The sequence below is a fragment of the Ovis aries genome, chromosome 12 (genome assembly GCF_016772045.2).
Source record: "Ovis aries strain OAR_USU_Benz2616 breed Rambouillet chromosome 12, ARS-UI_Ramb_v3.0, whole genome shotgun sequence".
Classification (NCBI taxonomy): Eukaryota; Metazoa; Chordata; class Mammalia; order Artiodactyla; family Bovidae; genus Ovis; species Ovis aries.
In genome coordinates, this window is record NC_056065.1 from 79,111,259 (window position 1) to 79,129,016 (window position 17,758).

A 17,758-nucleotide genomic window follows, 5' to 3' on the forward strand; every position below is an offset into this window, starting at 1 on the left:
GGAGCCAGGTTTGAGAAGTTAACGCATGGGGACCAATTGCAGTAGAAACATTTGGCGGAGGTTAGGGAGGTGACGTGTGTCTAAAGCACCGAGGCCTCTCAGGCTGGCGCCTCCGCTGCCTGAGACCGTGCCTGTGTCTCACTGGACGGCCCTCATAAAGTGCGAGTCTCATCCTTACGTCGTGACCTGGGTCCTCCTGTACCCGGGGGTTACCGCCTACTGCTGCTCTGGTATCTGTGTTTGAGAACATGTAACTCTTTGCTGGAGTTCCAACACTTTGAGCGTCTGATTCGGGTTGGGGAGCTGAGCCCCTGATCGATAAAGGGAAGCGGGGTTTGCCTGTGGACTGTGTTTCCCTCTGGGTCTTCGGACGTTAACCAAGCCTCCCTCTCCACCCAGGGCTTCCCTGGTGGCTCAGCTGGTAAAGAATCCGCCTGCAATGCAGGAGACCCCAGTTCGATTCCTGGGTTGGGAAGATCCGCTGGAGAAGGGGACGGCTACCCACTCCAGTTTTCTGGCCTGGAGAACCCCATGGACAGAGGAGCCTGGGGGGCTACAGTCTGTGGGGTCACAAACAGTGGGACACGACTGAGCGACGTTGACTTTCACTTCACTTTCCTCTCCACCCAGACTCAGGGGAGTGGATGGCTTGGGGACGATGCAGCGAGGGTGGGGGAAGGAAGGTCCCTCGACTAATCCTACGCCCCGCCCCCCAGCTGCCAGGCCCCACGCTGAGGCTGTGACCAAGTGCTCTTCTAACAACTGCTGCTGAAGCACCTGTGTGATGCCTAGCGGCCCCGCTCCATTTGGAGGCTCCCCCCTCCCCCCAGGTTTCCTGCCCAGAGCGCAGACGAGGCTCCTGCTTCCCTGCCTTTCAGGCGTCATCCTTCCCAGCGGTCCCCATGTGCCCGCCTGAAGCCAAGCAGTGGTGACCGGAAGTGTCTGCACCCTAAAGACCCTCTGGGTGGGGGTGGGAGGTGGTCATTCCCTCAACCAGTGAGGGCCAAGCACACTCTCAACTTAGAAAAGAAGACAGTCTCTCCCAGTGGGGTGGGGGTTACATTGTGAACTGGGGAGAGGGTCAGTAAACACAAGGATCGGTCAGCGGAGTGGCCTCGGACAGTCGGAGCCTCGAGGAGGGGGGTAGAGGCTGCCCACCGCCCCAGGGGGACCGGAAAGGCAGGCGCAGTGATTAGTGACACCACGGGGCCCAGGCCGCTCAGCCGCCCGCTGGGGAGGCTCAGAACCTGCGGGTCCGCACCACTACTGTGGCCGCCAGTGCTGCCTGGGGCGGCGACAGACGCCGTTTCCTGTGGCCTGGCCGTGCAGCTGCAGCCTCCCGGTTGGACGGAAGCTCTCTGAGGAGGAAGGAGAGATGGTGCCAGAAAGGAGCCAGCCCTCCACCCCAGGGCAGGCAGGCTCCGCTCCAGGCCCCTGGGGGGGGGGGGGGTCTCATCCGTGGGTTTCTCAGCAGGGCGCTGACAGCCACGTCTCCTCCATGGCTGGGCCCCTGAGGACCCGAGTCCCCAGCTGGCCGCAGCCTAGCTTCCTGCCCAGCCCTGGGCTGGACCCTGCCCATGGCGTCCTGCTTGGGCACGGCGCCCCCCGGCCACGCCGCCGATCGGGGATGGGGTTTCAGCCTGATCTTTAGCACCAGCTGCGTGCGGCCGGGCTGCTGGGAATTCAGGGAGCTGGTGCCAGACGGAGCACAGCCGACCCCGAGAGGCAGCCCTGCTGCCCTTGGGACCGGAGGCGGGCGGCCTCAGACTGTGCCCTCCAGGGGTCCTGGCCCCAGCTGGGCAATGGGTGTGGGGGTCTGGGGGCAGCCGTGGCCCAGTGGCTCAATTTCCCTCAGGTCAAGCAGCCCACAGCGTCAAGCTCTCCCTGGGGGTGTCTTGGGCTTAGGCATAGGGGTGGGGGTCTCCATCCCTGTCCTTGGAAGCCCTGGGCTGATGTGGGAGACATAGCCCCTCCCCTGGGAGTGCCAGTCTACTGGGGAGACAGGTCCTGACTTCAGCGTTTCTCCACTCAATTTAGCCAACACTTGACACCCAAGAGGTCTTCCTAAAACACAGCCCTGTCACTTCTCTGCCTGGCAACCTCTCGCGGCTCCTCACCCACTCCAAAACAAATACCAACTTTCTGGCAGGCGCAGAAATCACTACGACTGCCAGTGGGGGTGGGCCTGCTGGAGCAGGCCCTTCCAGCCCAGAGGCTCTCCCAGGACAGGCGGAGCTCTCCTTTGCCCAGAGGGGACACGTCCTTGCGGGGCGGGCAGGGCACAGGGTAGAGAGGCTTCTGACCACCCGCCAGCCCGGGGGGCTCTGTGTGTGGGAGAAACCACCCTGGGTGCAGAGCGGAGGCAGGCATCATGGGCCCTGGGTCCCCTGGCTCAGAGGGAGACAGGCCTGAGACAGGAGCGCAGGCGAGCCCGTGGGGTCACAGGGACAGGACGCTCTGCGTTGGGGTCATGGGAGGGAGGGGGGGGGGCGTCGTCCTGCGGACAGGAGGGAGGGTGAACGCGGGGGTCAAGAGGCCGGCGTGCCCGAGCTGGAGCCGACAAGCATGCGGGTCGGGAGTAGGGGAGAGTGACGGTGGGTGGGTGGAGAAAACTTGGTCACCTCCAGGAGCTCAGATTCAGGGCAAACAGGCTTCTGCACAGCTTGGGGCTCCAAGGGGCCCCAGCGTCTAAGTCAGGAGACTGAGCCGGGCGGCCTCCAGGCTCCCAGGGCAGGGCCCCCACGATCTCCAGCTGGTCATTCCTGTGGTCAGAGAAGACACTGACGGGAGCGAAAGACAAGGACACGTTTTACATCTTCGTGCACAGGTGGTGTTCACACCCACGTTGCACAGCTGGCAGGGCCCCGAGGGCTAGCCGGTGGTCATCTGTGGTTGGAGCCACGACGGTGCCTGGCATGTGTGTCTCTGGGCTACAGGTGTTGAGTGCTCAAATGTAAATGCTTAAAATATGCTGCTCATATTTTATATATTTTTAAGTTTGCATTGGGGTATAGCTAATTAATGGGATTTCCCTGTTGGCTCAGTGGTAAAGAGTCTGCCTGCAATGCAGGAGACATAGAGGACACGAGCTCAGTTCCCGAGTGAGGAAGATCCCCTGGAGGAGGAAACGGCAGCTACTCCAGTACTCTTCCTGGGACAATCCCACAGAGGAGCCCACGGGGTCACAGAGTCGGACACGACTGGGCAACTGAGCGCACAGCTGATTAACAAACAACGCTATAGCAGTTTCAGGTCACTGCTCATGTTTTAGCCCTGTTTTATCATTTCTTCCTTGAAAAAAATACCAGAAGGCTCAAAAATTGCAAACAGGTGGGCCCTTCTCAACTTCTGAGACACTCTGGTGTGCCTTTCAATGAGGTTTGCAAGCAAAGAATACAGCACGGAGGCTGAAAATGTCGACTTCTTTATTATTATTATTTTAAATTTGAAAATGTTGACTTTTGTCTAATTTTTCAAAGTCAGAACGTCAGGGGGAGGAGGCTGAGCTGTAACAGGATCAGCCCACCCTCGCTGCCCCAGCCTGGATCACTCATGAGCAGTGACTGCTCGAGGGACCCCTGGGTGACGGCTCTCGGGCCGGCTTCCTTCTCCGTGAGCCGATGCGGTGAGTCCACCTTCGGGGCCGTCACGAGGGCAGACGTTGCTCCGGGGTGAGCACCCAGCAGCGGCTGGGGGCAGTGAGTGTGTGCTCTGTACACAGTCAGCCCCATGACGTGCTGGGCAACACGCAGGCTCACCTGTGTGGTGAGCGTGCGTCCGTGAGCAGGAGCCGGTCACCCTCCCGCTGCTGACCCAACAGCCGCCTCCACGGAGCCACTGTCTGGGCTGGTCATCGGGGACTTCCCCTCCCCCGATATCGGCTGCCACCCTGGCCATTCATAGGCTGCCTCGAGGTGGGTCGCCCTCCCCTGCATCTCAGTGCGTCTCTGAACAGGGATGAGCAGACGGGTGATGGGGGTGCAGGTGGGGGATGGAGGAAGGGCATTAAGGGGTTCCATCTCCAGCTGTAAAAAGGCAAGCAGCAGGGCCGGAAAACACAAGGCACCCAGCAAACAGGACAGGGATGACTCTGGGGAAAGCTGGCTTGTCGTGGGGAACGTTTCATGATGGAGCAAATGTCAGGCCCTGGAGAGGCTCAGAGTAGCTATTGTGCGGCGGCCGTGTTCACGTAAAGAAAGACGGTGCAGATCGAGTCGTCAAAGACTCGAGTGTCCCACCAGAAGGGAGCTCGTCTTGTTGCTGCTGGAGGCTCTGGAAGGTTCTGTCCGGCCCCGAGCCCTGGGAGGCCCCACCTGCCCCAGGAGACGGGGCGCGCCGAGGCCTGGAAGCCAGAGCGGGGGCTCTGCCCGCCTGTGGCCTCGGGTCTGCAGGCCCTTTCGCATGACAGCGTGGGCCCAGGCTCACGTCTCCGATGCTGAAAGCTGCCTTTTAAGCATGAAATTGTCCTCGGGGCCGAGGGCTTCATTCCTGGAAGGCCACAGGGGTTCGTCACAAGCAGGAGGTGAGAAAGACGTGAACTGAGCTTGACCGGTGGCGGGCTGGAACTGGGGGGGTCGGGGAGGGGCACAGACAGCTGCGTGCTGGGGGTGGGTATGGACGGGTCCGGAGAGCAGCTGGGGGCTGGAGGGAGGCGGGGCAGGGGTGTACGCCCACGAGCTCTCAGCTGTGCCTCCCCAGGGACGGAGCAGTAGAGTGGAGTCCTAGGTCCGACCCCGGCCCATCCATGGCCCAGATTCTGGGGCCGTCTCCGCAGGGCTGCGTGTGGCCTTTCCCTTTCTGCAGAGTCCTGTCTTCTGGTGTCACTGTGATATGTGCATGGGGGCACGTGTGTACAGGTCGTCAGTCAGAAGCCTGTCCAGCACATTCGCTTGCACCCCCGGCCGGCAGAGATGGTCCTAACCCAGCCCGCACAGAGGCCCTGGCCTCTGAGTTCAAGTGCTCCCTGGCGTCAGAGGAAGTCACCCGGCCTCCAGATCCATGGGCCTCACCCCAGGAACCCACTCAGGAAGCAGGTCACAGGACTCCAGAAGGTTCCGGAGATCATCCCACTCGCCCCAAGCCATGGGGAGCAAGAGGGGTCCCGTGGGGGCCTGAGCTCTGCACCCTGTGGCGACAGGAGAGCAGTAGAGAGCTGGGCCGTGTCTTCACCCAGAGTCACCGAGGGAGAAAGAACAGCACAGCCCCCGCCCAGAGCGCTTCTGGGGCTGGGGGGAGCCTTCCGCTAATCAAGGGCCCCGCAGGCTTGCGCCTCCATCCCTCAGGAGGGCTGGGAAGGCCATGCTCGGCGAGGGTGTGAGATTCCCTGGCTCACTGGGAAGGGTCCTGGAGGACAGTCAGAACACCGACGTCAGCGAGCGTGGTGGCCAGCAAATACCACGGAGGGCTGGGCTGGGGGCTCGGCGACCACATTTGTGCGCTTTTCTCACCCTGCGCCATCACAGAGGCCCACGCCACTGCCTGGCCCCGGACGGGTGATGCAGGGAACTCTCACCTTCACGGTGTGCGTGGCTGACTTGGCTGCACATCACGTTCCTTTGACAGAGGGCATAGGACGCAGGACAGAGGGTAGAGGACGCGTGAGAGCCGTGGGCCCGACTCATCAGAGTCCTGACATTTCAGCTGCAGCCAGTGCAGAGCAGACCGGCTTGTCCCAGCAGGCCTGGGGGCCGCCTCAGGCTCTGGGGAGACTACGAGCTACCCGCGCTAGCCCAGACGACCCAGCACTGCAGTCCAGGAGCCCCTGGAGAAGGGCCGCAGGGCCCCACGAGGCAGAGCACTTGGGGCAACCGGACCCCCTCCTGGGAGCCGGGCTCCTGCCTCTGACTCCCAGCTGCCTCCAGCCCCTTGTCTGCCCTGCGGCAGAGCGGGCTGCTTGAAAACTGCAAACGGATCCTGTCCCCCGCCAGGATACAGATCACGTCTCGCCACGGCCTCCAAAGCTCGCCTGTCCACGCCCACCCCCCTGGTCTTTCCTGGCTCCCGACCTGCTCGGGGTCCCTCTGGAGCAGGCAGGGCACTTTGTCACCGGCTAGATGGCATCTGTCTGCCCGTTAGACCGACATGAGGAGCACCCCGTCTCCACTCACCTGTTTCCCCAGAGCCCACCACAGCGCTAGACCCAGGGTCCCAGGCGTGGGTGGGGCATTCAACACCTATTTGTTGAATAAATAAAGCACCAACTTCTGATACCCAGAGTTAGAAACAGGCAGGAAACACACAACCCGTGTGTGCGTCCCCATGCACACACACACACACCCTGAGTGTGAGAGATCAGACACCTGCCCCCGAGCACACACACGGGCGAGCCCCGGGTCCGCGGTGTGCTGGGGTGTGTGTGACCGCCGTGCCCTCCCCTGAGAGGAACCTTGGCCCCTCTGCCTTCCACTGTGTCCAGATCTGCAATCAAGCCTTGCTTACTGGAGGAGACAAACCGGTTCCCTGTCCTGAAGGAGCAAACGGGTGTTGCCCCCAAGCAGACGGGACGGCCCTGTGCCCCGGCTCCTTCTGGGCCCACCCGCCCCCCCATCCTAAAGGAACCTATTATCAGCCCCCCACCCCGATGCCTGCCTTCCATCTGCATGTCCCAACACCCAGGAGTCTGCCCTGCGGGCCTCAGCCCCCAGCCCGGCTGGCAGGGCCAGCTCTCCCACCTCAGGAAGCGCACCGCCTCCTGGGAGGCCTCCTGGCTGTAGGCTCCCGGGGTCTCACCCTGCCCCTGGCCCCCTCAGGGGTTACACCCTCTGATCTGTCAGGGGCTGAGACTCGCTCCCCAAGGCTGGGCTTGTTTGGTGCCACTTCAGATGCCGATTCCCGAGGGCAGTGGCTTTGGGTGTCTGCGTGCCTTACGGTGTCAAGGGTCCCCAGGGGTCAGCTTAGTGGAAAGATTAAGGCCCTGGATGATGAGAAGGCGCCCGCTAAGAGGATCATATAAGCGAGGCCACGCGGGGCGGACTTGACCAAGCCAATGTGAGAGGTTAATGCTCCGCGAGGAGTTGGATGAGTCCATGTCACAGGGCCTTCCATCTCTGACCTCCCGGGAGGCGAGGGCGGGAACCCCGGGGGGCCCTGCCCTGCCAAGCCCAGGCTGGAGGAGGAGGAGGAGGGAGGCGGGCTGAGTGGGAGGGGCGGGGGCAGCGGGAGTCTGCCGTGACCTACATCTGTCCCGGCGCCACCGGGCCACCGGCAGTCCATTCAGAGCCTCCGGCAGCAGCTGGCTGCGGGGAGGCGGGAGCGGCTGGGAGGCCGGAGGCCGGCTGTGCACCCAGGTCAGTGGGCCCTGCACACCTGGCTGCCCACCGGGGCGGGGGCAGAGAGGGCGAGGCTGGGATCCCGCTGCCCTTCTCTGCTCAGGAAGGGCAGGCAGGGGGCAGGAACCCAGGAGCCCCCTGGGCGGTGCATCCCCTCCGATGGCTGGGGACACTTGGAGGACGGAGCTGCGGCGAGTCTGTCGGGGCAGTTCTGCTCCAGGCTCAGACTCTCCCGGCACTGCTCAGCTGGCAACGCCGACCAGCTTAAATACTCTGAGCAGCTGTCCAGAATAAGGACCTCCGGTCTGGAACTCGGCACATCTTGATTAATAACACGGTCAAACAGGGAGAAGAGCCCCGGGTGTCTCTCCCTGCCCTGACTCCTACGCGTTGAGAAGCTGGAGGCAGCAGGAAGCAGGAGGGCTGGATGAAGCTGGGGTGGAGGCGGAGGGCTGAGGGCCTGGGGGAGACCGGGAGACATTTGCAGGGACTCAAGCTGCCGTTTGGTGCAGAGAGTTAAAATTCTTCTCCAAAGTGGGAGAAAGCTTGGAGCAGAGCGTCTCCTCCCCAATGCCTCCTCCCCTCCATGAGGACCACGACCCTCTGGTCTCCAACCAAACGGATCTCTCGCCCTTCGCCTCTGACCTTGTCCCTGATCTGGCTTACTCCTGAAGAGGCAGAGGTCGGAAAGGCGAGCTGGTCAAAGTGGGCCCCAGGGTGCCCGTGGGGGCTCAGTCGCTCTCCCGTCTCAGCTGGGGTCTGGAGGCGGGAGGCTGGAGGGACAGACGCGGGAGGATTATACTTCTTGGCATGTGACGAACCGCTGAGTAAGTAACCGAGAGCCGCTCGAGGGTGATGGAGACACAGGGTGAAGATGCTGACTAAGAGGTCCGCGCTCGCTGCGCCAGGGTGGAGGCGGTGGGCAGGCTAGGGGTGGTGGTCCTGGGCGTGGGTGGGACAGAGCCCCCCACCCTCACCCCCGCCACGGCCAGCTGGGTTCCCCGCCGTCCCCCTCGCCCTGCCCGGCGACTCCCCGCGGAACAGCCGCTGTGGCCCGTGACCGCCCCAGAACGCGGCTGGCGCACTGCGGCATTCCAGCGCGCTGGGGCAGTGGCTGGGCTGGGGGGGACGCCCCGGGGCCGGGGTGCCAGCGGGTGGGCAGTTGTGAAACGGAGGCTCCTTGCTTGGAGGACGGAATGTGCCCTGTCACGTGATTCTATGCTGAGGGCTCTTTGGGCAGGAAACGGAATCTCCAAAATGGAGCCCTTGGCCACGGGCCAACCGCACCAGGGGTGGGACTGCTGGGAAGTTCTTTCAAGACACCCCTTTCCTGCTCGACTCACAGCTCTCCTTACTACTCTCAGCCCAGCCCAGCCCCAGGCCCCCTGCCCTCTCCTGGCGGCCCGCCCCGTCAGCCTCAATGGATGGCGGTTGGATGCCGTTGAGCGGGAGTCAGAGGGGTGCTGCTGGTGGTGGAGGGGGTCTGGGAGGCACTCTTGCCCACCTGACATTATAACTCACTGGCTTTGGAGGGGGTGGATGGATTTATGGAGATCTGGATGTCCTGGGCTAGAAGACCTTACGGGCAGCCTAGAGATCCTTGCCCACAGGCCTGGTGATCTGGATTCCAGATTGGGTGGGGTGGGAGCTGGAGGGCTGCGGGCCCTGCTCGAAAATCTCCGGGCTGGTGGAGGGGCCCAAAGTCCCAGGGGATGCCGCTGGAGAGTTCTCATCCCCAGTCAAGGGGCCAGGGAGGAAACAGCTGGGAGACCCTGAGGTCTGGAGTTAGCCTTCCTGACTTGGGGATGGCTGTATGCCGCCCTCTGAGCGTCCTCTGGGCCTGGGGCCCCACCAGCAGGCCAGATCTCCAGCACAGCTTGTAGCTCACCCACGGTTTCCTTTCCCTGGATGAGATTCCAAGCGGGCAGTGCCCTACCCTCCCTGGTCTCCAGGAGGTGGGCCATGCTGGGTCAGCGAGTGGGGGAGAGGAGCTCCCGGCCGGCCGGGGTGCCGAAGTATGGGAAGGACGGGGTGACCAGCCTGGACCTTTCTCAGCAACCCCCCTTCTGTTCTCAGATCAGTTAGCGCCGAAGAGGAGCCGGAACCATGGCAGGTGGGAGAAGCGCGCCCTCCACTCTGCTCACCCCACATGGCGCCCACCAGGAGAGGGCGGGGGGCAGGGCAAAGAGCATGTGCCTTGTTAGTTCCGGATTTGGGTTTGAACTTGTTTTCCTGAATCCGGGGTGCAGAGCCCCCTCATGGGCCCCGATTCCCACCAGAAGCCCTTCTCCACTCTCCCTTCCCCACCCCCCTCTCCTGGGACCCTCCTGGGGTCTCCCCAGGGCACCCATGGCCACTCCCCTGGGGCGGCACTCACACATGGGAAGACCACCGCCACACCCGCTAGAAAACCCCGAAGCCCTTCTCCCCAGAGGAGCTGAGAAGCCAGCTGCCCCTCCGGCGACAGGTCTAAGCTGAGGCCCACCTCCCTTCCCGTCACCTCATCCAGGGAAGTCCCTCAAGAAGTCCTCCACGCCGGGCGTGAACATCTGGCAGCTGGTGGAGGAGGTGCCCAAAGGCTGCAGCACACCCGACTTCGTGCAGAGGCCCATCGCCTTGGCGCTGCAGGAGGGTGAGGCCCGGGAGGGGACTGGAGCGGACGGGGGACCCCGGGCCTGCTCCAGCCCAGCCCCCAACCGGTGTCCGCCACTTCACCCTACACCTGGGGGTGCCGGGTCCCCGCAGGGCACGGGGCCTGAGGAGAAGGGAGGTAAAGGGGTGCAGGCCTACCCCGGGACAGGCATCTGGGAAGGAGGGTGGGGGTGTAGTGAGCCGGGGAGCAGGGGCTCATGAGGCGGCCCTGGGACCCTCCCTCTCCCGGCCCACAAGCAGCTCTGCAGAGGCACCCTCGAAACGAAGTGAAATGGAGCTGCCCTACAGCAGCCCCAGGGCCCACAGCCCGCAGAGAATGGAGCCCGGGAAGCAGAGGGAACGGGCCGTGGGGAGGGGTGAGCGGGCACCCTTTCCCCAGCACGGGCCCCCAGCGGGGTTCAGGGCCCCTTGTTCTCGCCTAAGGAAAATAACGCCCCCTCCCCGACTAGATCTGATTCTGTCTCCAACAACGCTGTCACAAGAAACTGCGTCTCTCATGGGGGAGGGGGGGGACTTGCATCTTTACTCCAAACTGTTCTCTGCTGAGACACTCCCAGCGGGGCTGGGGGCCTGAGGGCAGGAAGCACCCCCCTCCCACCCCCCGCCCCACCGGCTTCCAGGCAGGGACGGAGCTGGGCTCTTTCCCGAGGCTGGAACCTCGGGTTTCAGGACCGGACCCTTCGAGCACCACCACCAGGCTTTTCCAAGGTCATGGTCCTCCCCCCAGAGAGTGGACACAGGACCCACACAGGACTCCCCCTTCCGAGTCCTCGGAGAGTCCTTCAGGCCCCTGCCCCACCCTGGCCCTCAGGGGCACACACAGACGGGGGGAGGGCGTCCTTGGGGTGCCTGAAACTGCGCTCCTGCCTGGGGACCTCGGGTCCCCAGGACCCAGGGCAGGCACCCCTCTTGGAATGAGCAGCTGAAGTGCCCAGAGCAACACAGAGAGCATGCATTAAAATCCCGTCTGTCCTCCCCCAACCTGTCAAACTGCCCGCCCGCCTCTTCGGTTGCAGGGAAGACCGCCACCTTCCGGGCTGTGGTCTGCGGGGAGCCCAGGCCCAGGGTGCGCTGGCACTGCTCCAAAGGGGACCTCAGCAGCTCCAGCAAGTACCAGGTCTCGTCCAGCACGGGCAGCAGGGAGCACGTGCTGCAGGTAGGGACTGCGGTCCTCCCGGGCTGGGGTCCTCGCTTCTCCTCCCAGAGCCAAGATAGACCAGCAGGCCGGCCAACCTCTGCTGACAGAGAGCTGGAGCTTCCTTTAAGCCCTGGAAGCAAGCTGCCTGGGTTACCACCCCAGCCTTGAAAAGTCACCTTATTCTCTCTCTCTTCCTCTGTGAATTGGGGTGATGATAGCGCCTCCTTCATGGGGCTTTTATGAAAATTGAAGGTTTAGCTAATAAACCTCCTCCAGGCCTGACCTGCAGTGAGCACTCAGTTGATATAGGTCAGTATCAGTAATATTTACAGTTACACATCACAGAACAGCTACTACGAGCTGCTCCCGGGCTAATCGTCTGACCTAGACTGTATATTTTAATCCTGACCACTCGCCGCTTTGGGGTATTATTATTTCGGCCACGCTGCGCAGCACGCAGTATCTTAATTCCCTGACCAGGGTTCAAACCCACACGCCCTGCATTGGGAGCTTGGCGTTTTAACCACTGGACTCCCAGGAAACTGCCAATTTTTTTTGTTTATTTATTTATTTTATTCATATTATTTGCCACACTGCACAGCTTGCAAGATCCTAGCTCACTGACCAGGGTTCTATATGTTCTATTATTATCCTCATTTTATAAGTAAATAAGCTAAGGTCCAGGAAGCTTAGGTAAGGGGCCTGCAGCACACACCAGAGACGGTAGTTAGTCCCGGATCCGCTGGACTCCGGGAAGCCACCCTCTGCCCACCGCAGCCCTGACCTAGGTTTGGTCTCGGGGTCTGCTTTCCTGATGAACACGGTGAGGTCCATGAAGACAAGAGCTTGCCTTGTTCATCTTTATGACGTAGTTATGTCCAGTGACTGGAGGAAGGGGGGCTAGCCCTGTTCCCCTGCCCTCGGCCTCTCTGCAGATCAGTAAGCTGACCGGCGAGGACACGGACGTGTACCGCTGCACTGCCGTGAATGCCTATGGAGAGGCCACGTGCTCAGCGAGGCTCACGGTCATCGAAGGTGGGCCTGCCCGCCCCCCGCCTCTGCCCCCCTCCCTCCTGCCCCACTGGAGCTCAGGGTGTGGGAGAGTCCTAAGGGGGTCAGGCCTCAAGGCTGGGGGGGTGTGGGGGGCCATGGAGGCCGCAGCCCCGCCAGGTGCGGGGCCCCAGGCTTCATCCGCTGCCTGCAGCCTCTGCCCCTGGTTGGGGAGGCTCACGCCCGCAGGCAGCCCTGCAGCTGTTCTGGGTGACATCCTCTCGGCCCTGAGGCGTGAGGTCGGGGTCTGAAAGTTGGTTTCTAGTCCAGTCTTCTGCTAACTTGCTCAGGGGGCTTCGGTTTCCTCTCCTGGCCTCTGCTGCTTTGCACAAGTCTGCGTCGAGTGGGGTGAGATGGGGGGGACGGGTAACACAGAGGCCAGATCCTACCTCAGATATGCTTTGCTTTGGTTTGCTCGTTTCCGAAATTTCAAATTAATTGTCAGCAAGGAATCGAAAGTAAACGTGTCTTGGAAAGTGGATCTCATCTCTCAGTTGGTTATGCTTTTGTGCATGAGTAACAGAAAACCCTCCTCGGTGTGGCTCAAGAAGCAGAGCCACTTTCCCAGGCCCACAATGACAAGTCCCAGGGTGGCATCCAGGCTCCGGCAGAGCTCAGGGCTGCTGGAGGGAGCCAGACGCTTCCCGCGGTGTGCCACCCCGACCTCGCAGGCTGGCTGCTATAGACCCAGCTAACCCACGTGCAGGCAGGAAGCCGGGAAGGAGTGGCCCTGGGACATCTGGTCCTTTTATCAAGAAACAAAAGCTAATATATTATTGTAGATCAACTATACTTCAATAAAGAAGAATCTTACAACTGTGAAAATAGTACTTCCAAGGAAAGAAGCATGAAATTCATATTGTCCTGTACAGTGTAAATTCTTTGTTCTTCAGTAAAAGTTTTAAGGTTTTAGGAAAACTGAGTTAGAGAACTTCTCCCCTGGAGACAGAGGCATAGGTAACTTGTCTTGTTAAGGTAACCAGTGCAAAACTCAGATGGGAAACCTGCAGCAAGCTAGGGTTTTGAGGAGAGATTATTATTTAAACACTCGTTTATTTCGTGTGTTCCTGCTCTCTCAACGTCCACTGCCCAGGTCATGCCTCCTGGCCATCCCCGGTTTCGAGGGCAGCGGGGAAGGCGAGAGGCCTGCCCTCCGGCCTCCCCGGGGGGCGTATTTGATGCCCCCAGGCCGGGGCCCTGAAATGGCAGCTCTCAGGTGGAGGGGGAGGACAGCTGCCCCTTAGATGCCCTTCAGTGTGCAGTCACCAGCGGCTCCCCCCCACATTCACGCCACCCCCAGCCCTGTCGACATGTGAGTGGGCCGCCCTGAAGGATATGGGGAACAAGCTGCTTCCCTGGGTCACGCTCTGAGCGGGAGACAGCCCGACCCTCGGCCGTGTTCTTCCTCTTCCTGGGTGGCCACCAACCTTAGAGAGGACTGGGGGTGGGCTCCGCTGGTTCTCGAAGCCCACCAGGGTTTCTCCTTTCTCTCCCCGCCTGCCCACATTAACCGCCTCCTCTCTTCCTGATGGTCTAGTTGGCTTTCGGAAGAATCGGAAGAGGCCCAAGGAGCCCCAGGAGGGTAGGTGGAAAGTTGTCCCAAACCTCCTTAGGGTTTTTTGGGGAGGGGCTACTCCCTGCCAGCTCCCCGCACCTGGTCAAGCCCTCGGGGTGCTTCACAGGACATCACCAGCCCACAGGAGGGGGCTCCTTTCCAAAGCCCGGTGGTCTGTCACGAACCCCGAACCCTTTCCAGCCCCCTTCCCCCCGCCCCCCGGGGTTCCTACAGAGAAGCCTGTGTGAGCCCCGCGGAGCCCCACCTGAGGCTGGGGCTCCTTCCTCTTCCTTTTCTAGACTTCAGGAAGGAGCTGGTGGACTTCCGCAAGATGTTGAAAAAGAGGTGGGCCTGGGCCTGTCCTGGTGGGGGGTCTGGAGGCCCCGCCCCTGCTGCCAGCCGGGAGCGCTGGCCGCTCCCCCCAGCGCCGGCAGGCAAGCGGGGCTTCTGCTGGCCGTGGGCTTGCTGGGAGCGCTGCCCCTAGGCACCAGTGCTAAGCTCTGTGTCCTTGAGTAAATCATCTCCGCTCTCTGGGTTGTTTGTAAAATGTGCTCCACTCGAGCCACAGAATAATGTCCCCTCAGACACCCTGGTCTGAAAGCCGCAAGACAGTCGTTAGGAGAGAGTTTCTCCTGGGAGCTGGAGCGGCCGCCTCTGGGCCCCTCCAGTGCCGCCGGCGGGCAGTCTCCGCGGCCTCTTCCTCCAGGAGGCCAGCGCAGCGCTCACCCGCTCAGGGCGCCGGCCCGGTGGGTGACCAGCCCCTGGGGGCCCCGCGGCCTCTGACCTGCCCACCCCGCTCCCCAGGGACCCGCCTCCCGCCCCCAAGAAGAAGGTGGACATGGAACAGGTGTGGCAGCTGCTGATGACGGCGGACAGGAAGGACTACGAGCAGATCTGCCTCAAGTACGGCATCGTGGACTTCCGCTGGATGCTGCGGCGGCTGCAGCGGATGAGCAAGGAGCGCGAGGAGAAGCTGGCGCCGGTACCGCCCGCCCCGCGGCCCCTGCCGGTGGGGGCGCCGGGGGGGTGGGGTCGGGGGAGCTCACGTCTGGAGCGCCAGCCGCGGAGGGGCTGCCCCCGACCCGTCCCCACGTGGCGTCAGCTTAAGGACCTGCGTCCTGGCTTTGAAGCCTGGCTCGGACACTCGCTGAAATCTGGGGCCTTGGAGAAGTTAGGGCTTCTGGGTCTTGGTTCCCTTCCTTGTAAAGTGGGTGTTGCAGGCCCTTACTGAGCGGTGGTCAGAGGATGTGCTTAAAGCACTGAACTCCGCAAAGGCTTGAGGTCCACCCACTGCCGTCAGCACACCATCACCCGACGCTAGGGGTCTGTCTTATTTCGAAAGGCTTCCGGGGAGACGGCTTCGGCCGCTTACAAACTGAAAGAGAGCCGGGAAGTTTTCCCTGGGTCTAATATAGCCCTAGTAGAAGTCTGCTCCCTCTTCTGGAAACACAAAGCCCCTTGCTTGCATCACCTTGAGAACAGTGTTTTCAGCTTGAAGGCAATTCATCCAACCTTCCATCCAGGGGCCCAGCTTTCCTGCTGAGCAGACAGCCTTGATGCAGGACCCCGCCTCCCCCTTGTAACCCAGCACACGCGGGCTCGGGGGCTGCGGGGGGGCTGGGGCCTGGGGACCCAGAGCCCCGAGGAGCGCACTCAGAGGGCCCCCGACGGGTTCATCTCGCCTAGTACCTCAACACCATCGCCAACCTGAGACATGTCCGAGTCAACAAGGAGGGGATCGCAACCTTTGGCCTGGAGCTGGACCTCAAGAGTCCTGAGAGCAAGATTTACCTGTACAAGGTGAGCGTGGGGCATCACGGAGGGGGCCTGGCAGGGCTGCTGCTGGCCTGGGGAGGATCTGTGCGAGGGATGGTGAGGACACGGGCGGTGGGCCCTGCGCCCCGTGGAGCCCCTTCCGGCTTTGCTGTGGTCAGGTCCAGGGTGTCCAGCCAGGGCACTGGGTCAGAAGAGGGTTCTTAGAAGTGCACCCCTCGCCTCTGAGCTCTCTTCCAGACACACCTCTGCATGGGCCCCACGAGGAGTGACCCAGGTGGGGGTGGGGCAGGGATCTAGAGGGGGTGGGCTGGGGGTCACACTTGCCGGCTGTGTGACCTCAGGCAGGACGCTTGCCTCTCTGTGCTGGCTGCCTCATTTGTGGCACCAGCATAATGCAGGACCGGCCAGTCTCTCGGGGCATCTCGCTGACAAATGAGCGTGTGTGCGCCCTCCCCCCAGCTCCCTCCTCCTGTGCACCCTTCCCCACCTCTCACCAGCCTCACCTCCTTCCTCTGTCCCTCTGTCCACCATGGCCTTCCCCGCCATCCACATGGCTAACTCCGCCCTACAGAGACTCCCTGGTCCCCCATGTAGTGCTTAAAAAAAATTATTTTATATTGGAGTATAGCTGATAATCAGAGGCACCCCACTCCAGTACTCTTGCCTGGAAAATCCCATGGATGGAGGAGCCTGGTGGGCTGCAGTCCATGGGGTCGCTAAGAGTCAGACACGACTGAGTGACTTCACTTTCACTTTTCACCTTCATGCATTGGAGAAGGAAATGGCACCCCACTCCAGTGTTCTTGCCTGGAGAATCCCAGGGACGGGGGAGCCTGGTGGGCTGCTGTCTACGGGGTCGCACAGAGTCGGACACGACTGAAGCGACTTAGCAGCAGCAGCATAGCTGATAATGGTCTTCCCTGGTGGCTTAGATGGTAAAGCGTCTGCCTGCAATGTGGGAGACCTGGATTCGATCCCTGGGTCAGGAAGATCCCCTGGAGAAGGAAATGACAACCCACTCCAGTATTCTTGCCTAGAGAATCCCACGGAGAGAGGAGCCTGGTGGGCTACAGTCCATGGGGTCGCAAAGAGTGGAACATGCCTGAACGACTGAGCAGGCATGCCTGTACCCAAAGTGAAAAACAGACGATGGCCTAGTACAGGGCCGTTCTAAGTGTCTGGGTGGGTCACCTTTGTGACCCGGCCATGGGGCTGCACTGCCTGTCGCTAGCCTGGGAAAGATCAGAATTCCAAGCAGCATTTCTACTGAACGTGCATCGCTTTCGCACCAAAGTCAGAAAATCGCCAGGCGCGCTGTGGTGGGTCAGGATGACCAGCAAGGAGCCAGTCTGTCCAGGGCTTGGCTGAAGTGGGCGTGTGCACGGGCCGCCGGTAGTACTCTGGTTCCTCATGAATGAGAGCGCGGGGGACCAGCCACCGTGCTGCCTCCCTGCCCTGCTCGGGAAGGAGGTCCGCTCCGCCAGCCCACCTGCCGACTCAGCGCTCTCTCGGGTGTCTCTTGCATAATGCCGGCAGATCGTTTACTCAGAGCCACGGATATTCCTAGAGCCTGTATTTCCCTCCGCCACACGCTCCGGGCCTCCTCCCCACCCCTCTCTGCCCCACCCCTCGTGGTCCCACGTCGTTTGGTGCCGAGGCCAGTGGGGAGCACGGCTGGTCGTCGGCAAGCAGGATGGGGGCAGGAGGAGCCGTGGTCCCACGGAGGCCTTGCGCCCCCCTTTCCCTTCCCTGGCCCCAGGATGGCAAGATGGTCCCCTGTGGCTTCGACAACCAAACCAAGCACTGTCTGCGGCGTCTGGGGAAGCACTACCAGTTCCAAATTCAGGACCTGCAACCAGAGGACGCCGGCATTTACCAGGTCCGGGTGGAGGATGCCCACGTCTTTTCCACGGAGCTGGAGGCCAGCGGTGAGTGGTCTGCCCTGAGCGTCTGGGTGGGCACACGCACACCTCCCAGCGGGGCTGCTGGATGGTCCAGGAGAGGATCCCGTGCCCGACGGTTAAATGTTGACGATCCCTTTTCAAAAGCTGCGGTCCGTGTTCTCTTGGTGCTGGGCTGGGCGCTGAGGGTTTCGGACGCGGGCTCTCGCCCTCGCTCACGGTCCGTCCTCAGCATCCACTCCCTCTCAGGCCAGAGCTGCCCAGTTCCACAGCCTCCCTTCTGAGGCATGGCCCCCCAGGACCCCCGGCAAGAAGCCCCTCTGTCTCACCCCTCCCCTCCCTGCCTCCCCCCCCCCCAGGAATGGTACTTCTCTCCATCATCAAACTCTGTCCCTTTCCACCACACCACCCCCCTCCC

General features: G+C 61.9%; 1 protein-coding gene across 2 annotated transcripts in view; it reads left to right on the plus strand.

Annotated features, from left to right (window-relative positions):
* The first annotated feature begins 7,205 nt into the window (after positions 1–7,205).
* Positions 7,206–17,758, plus strand: part of IGFN1 (immunoglobulin like and fibronectin type III domain containing 1) — a 29,474-nt gene continuing 18,921 nt past the window's right edge. Inside the window, exons 1-10 of one of the 2 annotated variants that reach the window (XM_042229450.1) lie at positions 7,206–8,095; positions 9,345–9,381; positions 9,778–9,900; positions 10,937–11,076; positions 11,994–12,093; positions 13,646–13,690; positions 13,963–14,008; positions 14,468–14,645; positions 15,350–15,463; positions 17,199–17,367. In XM_042229450.1, the coding sequence (XP_042085384.1) occupies positions 9,375–9,381; positions 9,778–9,900; positions 10,937–11,076; positions 11,994–12,093; positions 13,646–13,690; positions 13,963–14,008; positions 14,468–14,645; positions 15,350–15,463; positions 17,199–17,367 (922 nt within the window). In that variant the 5' untranslated portion in view covers positions 7,206–8,095; positions 9,345–9,374. The remainder of the gene's footprint in view (positions 8,096–9,344; positions 9,382–9,777; positions 9,901–10,936; positions 11,077–11,993; positions 12,094–13,645; positions 13,691–13,962; positions 14,009–14,467; positions 14,646–15,349; positions 15,464–17,198; positions 17,368–17,758) is intronic. The other variant, XM_042229449.1, reaches the window with a different exon arrangement.